This window comes from Rhipicephalus sanguineus, chromosome 5 (assembly GCF_013339695.2).
Source record: "Rhipicephalus sanguineus isolate Rsan-2018 chromosome 5, BIME_Rsan_1.4, whole genome shotgun sequence".
NCBI classification, from domain to species: Eukaryota; Metazoa; Arthropoda; class Arachnida; order Ixodida; family Ixodidae; genus Rhipicephalus; species Rhipicephalus sanguineus.
Window position 1 is genome coordinate 125,479,608 of NC_051180.1, and position 6,000 is coordinate 125,485,607.

At 44.8% G+C, this 6,000-nt stretch overlaps 1 protein-coding gene across 1 annotated transcript in view; it reads left to right on the plus strand.

Annotated features, from left to right (window-relative positions):
- Window positions 1-6,000, plus strand: part of LOC119394228 (uncharacterized) — a 164,308-nt gene that overhangs the window by 39,057 nt on the left and 119,251 nt on the right. The window contains 1 exon segment of the mRNA XM_049416028.1: window positions 1,651-1,757. Within this exon segment, the coding sequence (XP_049271985.1) occupies window positions 1,651-1,757 (107 nt within the window).

The following is a 6,000-nucleotide window of genomic DNA, read 5'->3' on the forward strand; positions in this document are numbered from 1 at the left end:
ATTTGGGCTCTGACGCTCCCGGTGGAGTGCTTCATGGTGCTCGCCTGTAGGGCCAATAAAAACAGCTCATTCGCCGTGTCTTTGCTGGGTAACTGCGTGACTGTAAAGTGCAATGAACAAATGCTCATTTTGACAATTTCTAAATGGAAATCGCATGGCGGCGTATGGAGAGCCAAGTGCAGCCATTATCTGATCATATGCGGTGACAGAGAGGAAAGGCTATTGCGAGGCTCAGACAAGCCTGTGATTGCGCCGGACCGCAGAAAGTCGTACGTGTTGCGCAATCTGGCATAGCGTCAGGATTGTAATGACAGCAAAGAAAAGCCCAGGGTCGTCAATTCATGCACTGCATGTGGCGACACAAAGGTTGTGTGGGTGAAAGCATTGGCCATGCGTCTGTGCTCGTTGCCGTGCTCTACTTGTGTCCGGGGGTTCTTGCCTGACTGTTTTGAAAGTATGGTGCAACTAATGTCAGTGCATAGCTCAATACGTGTACTTTGGTATTCAGTGCTCAATCCGTTATTCAATATTTTTGGCCACTATTGATTGCTGTTCAATTCGAGATGTAATTTCACTATTTGCACACCCCTACTTAATTTACATTTTTCTCATTATTTCACAGCACTGCAGTGTAGGAGACATTATTCCAGTTTTTGTCTTAGCTCACTACAGCTCTCCTCCATTGCATATGCGTGATGCGAGGAAGTGATCATCCGTAGATTAAAGAGTCTAATAGTATAAGTTGTTGGGCTAGTTAGTTCATAATCTTCAAAATTGGCTAGCACGAAAATCGACAAAGACTAAGAAGGAACACTGATGTACAGGACAGGCACTGTACATCAGTGTACAGTGACAGGACAGTGCTGTACATCAGTGTTCCTTCTTAGTCCTTGTCGATTTTCGCGCTAGCCAACTTTGAAGATTAAAGAGTCGTGTGGGAATGACTAACGTCAGCTATTGAAAAAAAAAAAAGGGCAAGTGGAACACCAATGCGATTTGCCACAAGTATGCCCGTGGATGTTGCCTGGCTGGTTTAAGTTGCAGAAAAACAATACTCTCAGTTCTGCACTGTGTCTAAGCATTACTTGAAGTCACCGAAGTACCAGGGCACTTTGTGTAAAACTCTTGCCCTTTCAGATTCTTGTGCATTGTTTTAACAATTACTGGAATGCATTAAAGATGTTTCTACCCAAGATAGCTGTGGTTTGGGCTAGTTTTTTTTTTTTGCGTTAGTTTGCCCTACGGCGTCAATACACATTACACAAAAAATTCTGCAGCTGTGTTTTCTCCATAAAGTTTAAGAGGGACCTACGATGCGGACTGTATATCCATCGCTGCAAGTCAGGCAGCCTGGTGTGCTGAAGTCCCGCACACCGCCGGTGGCGTCGACGAGCTGCTTGTAGCCCAGGGCATGTCCAAAAAAGAGACCTGAATCACCTTATATGATTTGGGCTAGTTGGAACGAATCATTCATAATGGTACCAAGTGCAAACACGAGAAGAGGGACAAGAGATACAAAGAGCTGTGTCTTCGTATCTCTTGTTCCTTGTCTTGTGTTTGCGCTTAGTACCATTATGAATGTTTCTCTCATTTGCGGATGTTACGTTTGAAAGCCTGCTCAGTAATTGCGTCGTCTCGGTTTTGTTGCAGTTTATGGCGTCTTTGCCAAGAAGAACATTCCCAAAAGGACACAGTTTGGGCCAATGGAGGGCGTCCTGCAAAGGAGTACCGACAGACCTCAGCCATTCCCACTTTATGTGAGCTTTTTTTCTTTGTCGTTGTTCTTGTTGCTAGTTGCCTGTCCATTTCTCCTTTTTGATGTAGTTTCATTCTGAGCTTTTGAAACATATGGTGTGTCTGTGTTCTATTGTGAATTCTGTGTAGCTTCCCTAACATGTTAGAAGACTGGGCATGCAAACATGTACAAAAGAGAGAATCGAAGACACCACAAACGCCATCGGCGTTTGTGGTGTTTTGACTTCTCTCTTGTGTCCACTTTTGCACGCCCAGTCTTTTAACGTGAATACGTACCAACTAGCTAAGCTTTCTGTCTTTCCCTGTCATTATGGCAAGGATACTCTGCTGCCTAGCACAAGGTTGTGGGCTTGATTCCTTGCCAACACAGCCGTCTTCTGAAAGTCACAATATAAAAGAAAAAAAGAAGAGAGAGAAAAGTTTGTTTGATCTTAGTGAATTTCTCGTGGGGTTAAAATTCATCTCTTCAGCAATGCTGTTAGATTCAGCTCGTTTTTTCTACACCTTGATGAAATGAGTAAAAAATTCATAACTATGAAGCAGTTATTTAACTTGTCCTGCTTCTTGGTCTGCAGGTTGAGATTTTTTTATCATCACTGCAGACTGTTTGTTCGTAACACTTGATATGGCTGTACTGGGGAAGAGAGAGCATGGAATGGGTGTTATAAGGGAGGGGGTTTATTTACAAGATCAACAACAGCCTAGGTTCAAGGGCGCCAGTCACTGTTGCGCTCTCCAGGCTGCTCATCTTCGTCATCTTCAGCACCTATTCCGTGCTGTCTGTCTTCCCCACTACTTCACATATTGTTCTTGTGCATGGTTTTAACTTAAAGGGACACCAAAGTGATACAATGAATCAGCTTATATTGATAAATCGTACTCTGAGAACTCTAATGTTCTTAAGTTCACCATCATAGGTTTATTAGTAGAGGGGAAAATCAAGTTCAGAGCCCTTTTTTTTTTTTAAATCTTGCACCGAAATGTCCGTGTGTGATGTTACGGATTCAAAGTGTATTTCTCGTAATTTGGTGACATTGGCTCAGTGAAATTTCTCCAGGCTTGGTATGTCAAGTCTATGACCCCCTCAGAGGACAATTTACTTCATTTTTACTGATTAGGAACTACGTAGGACTTGGTAGACACCGTCAAAATCTATGATGTCACGCCGTTTGGTGTGAGAATTTCAAGGTGGCAGTGCCACCTGCATTTTCTTCTTGCGCATTTTCTCGCTACCAAGCATGTTCTCACGGCAAGCATCGTGATTTTGAGGTTATGAACGAGTAATTTACTAATACGAGAAAAATTGCTTTTCTCTGTAGTCTTAGTATCGAAGCTTGGGCGTGTTGGTTAGACATCGGAGGGTATACAGCGCAAGAGAAAGTAGTTGTAAGTCAGCGCTCCGTGTGCATCGCCCTTTCTTGTCCTCGTCTTCTCTTGCGCTGTATACCCTCTGTTTTCTGTAGTGTTTAAAGGGTGAGGTAAGGTGAATACTTCAGAGCAGCAGTGTTATTGAACATATGTGCATCAATTTATTGGTTATATGTAGGGAGTTTAGAATATTCGAACGAATATTACAGTATTCGAATTCACTTCGACACGAATTTGAATTATTCAAAATTTTGAAGTGTTCTAAATGAACGAATATATGTACGAATATACGTATATACTCGTGTAAGGGCCGCCCTCGTGTAAGGGCCGCACCCCTACTTTGGAGGGGGAATTTCGAAAAAAAAAAATTCAAAAGGTCCCGCCAGAAAAGTGTAGTTAGTTAATTGCAGCTGATGGCGCTGCCAGCTTTTCCGCTTCCGCCGACCTCGACGGCGCCATTATTGCTTTGTGCGGCGCATCGTTGGCATCGTGTGGGTAGCTTGGCAGTGTTTCTTCACATCGGTGTTGTCGGTGTCACTTTGTCTGCAGTAGTGAGCCCCGTTTGAGCCATCGCAGGTGAGGGACGATGGGCCGGCACTTGAGATCTTTCACTGCAGCCTTTAAACTGCAAGTGATTGAATAAATTTGACATCGATGAGAAGCGCGTGCATTACTGGATGAAACAGAAAGATGCCCTCGCTGATACCAACAGGAGCCAAAAGGCATTTCGCGGAAAGAAGTGCAAGTACCCGGAACTTGAAGGCGAACTTGTCAAATATGTCATCGACACTCGAAGGGACGGCTACGCCGTCTCAACTGACATGATCCGCGTGAAAGCCCTGGCCATCGCTCGCTACATGGAAATACCCCAGGCACAATTCAAAGCAAGTCGGGGGTGGGCATCTCTACAACAAGTGTGTGCGTGGATTTTGAGTGCGTGGCATGCCGTGTCATTTGAAACAGTCGCAAAAAGCTTCAAGGTGACTGGAATTTCAAACTGCATGAGCGGCGCTGAGGATGAACGTCTCTGGGAGGACGCCGACGCCGAGGCGAGCTCTTCCGAGAACAAGGACAGCGATAGCGAAATGGAATCGTAATAAAAACATTCCTGGAATGTCATTTGCGACTCTCTTACACTCCGCTAATGTTGCGGAAACAGTACAGACCTTTGGTGAGCTGTCATCGGCCTGATTCGTGTAAGGGCCGCACCAAGCAAAAATTTCGAAAAAAAAGTGCGGCCCTTACACGAGTATATACGTTTGAACGCATATAAACTTCCTGTAAAGGTGGTTTCACTGCAGCATAGTGGTGCTATGCAGTGAAACCACCCATCCAGGGGAAATCCACACTGCCGCGAAGCCACACTTCAAGGTTAAATATACGTATTACCTTCACCTCAGTTAATTATTTTTTAAAGTTTAAAAGCGTGTTATATGGGCTTATATGTGCTCAGCATAGAAATTTTTAAAACGTAGCGTACTGTGCCAGTTATAACTTGCACCCTACTGCCACCCAAATATTGCTACTATTCAAAGTTGCTTCCACCTCACATCAAACCAAAAAAGTGACATTCACACACGCCTAGTTCCAGTTCTTAAAAATATGTGTAAATCAGTTGCGTTATGACAGCTAATTTTTCTTTATCGTATGTGACATATATTATATGAACTACAGTGGAACCCCGATTATATGACTTTGAGGAGACCACGCAAAACCGTCGTATAATTCGGGCGTCGTATAATCAAAAAACTAAATATATTGGCAGTGGCAGTCAGCTTTGCCCAAAAAAGGGGAACAGACTGCCTCAATAGCCCATGACAATACCCTGAGGTTCTCCAAGGATGGTAGATTAAATAATTTTTGAAAATGGCAGCTAATGGCAGCATTACTTAGTTAAATGAGGTGTGAGCGAGTCGTTATCCTTAACTTTAAGATATCGAATCCAACGCGCATCTTTCTCTCGACAAATCGAGTCTGAAAAGTGCCTGCACGTGAAAACGAAACCGAAACCGCGTCGGCAACAGCCTCCCGTCAGAAGAGTCAGACACAGTGTCATCGCCATCACATAATGGCGACCAAGGATATAGAACCTCTAGAGTGGCAGTCCCGGCCGCCGCCAACGGGACCAAGTGAAGCCGCCGCCGGCCATGTAGCTAGAGGAAAAACAGGGCGCGACCGCCATAGACGGCAATGGGATACGCGCGGCTCGCGCGTTGGTTTGCACTCTCGCAATCAAAAAATGATATGGAAACTGCTTTAAAGTTACACCCGCGAACAGTTGCCTCTTCTCGTTTATGAAACAAATTATGTCATACACCCATTGTCAGCTGCAGACTTTCAGAATAATCTGTTGTCGAAGGGGTGCTTCGTATATCGAGCGCGCTGGCGCACTGTAAAAACATGCGTGTTACTAGGAACTAGGTTTTTGAGAATGTAACGGCGTCAGTGTTCAAGGGGTAACCACAAGCTAACGTGGAACGCACTTATTCTCTTTACATAAGCACACATCCATCACGCGAACATTTGGCCAGAAGGAGGACTCGCAAGCATTAACCTACGTGGGCGACGTGTGCCATCACGGCAAGCGCAGCGCGCACAGCCTCGAAATGAGGTAGCTCGACCTCTCAGACTAGACGCATAAAGAAGTAAAGCAGCCGCGTCCTTCGGCGTTTCGGTTTGGTCGGATTTCAAAAGAGTTACATCTTGCTTATGCCGCAATTTCTTCTTTTCTTAACTATTTGTGTTGAAGCTACGTCAAGGAGGTAGAAACTAACAGGCTTTTGTAGGTGCGCTGGGAAAGCAGGAAAAATTGTACGTACACTGCCAGGCCGTCTGCCCTGGTCGTCTGCCCCGTTCTGTCGAAGCAGCATTCTGCGA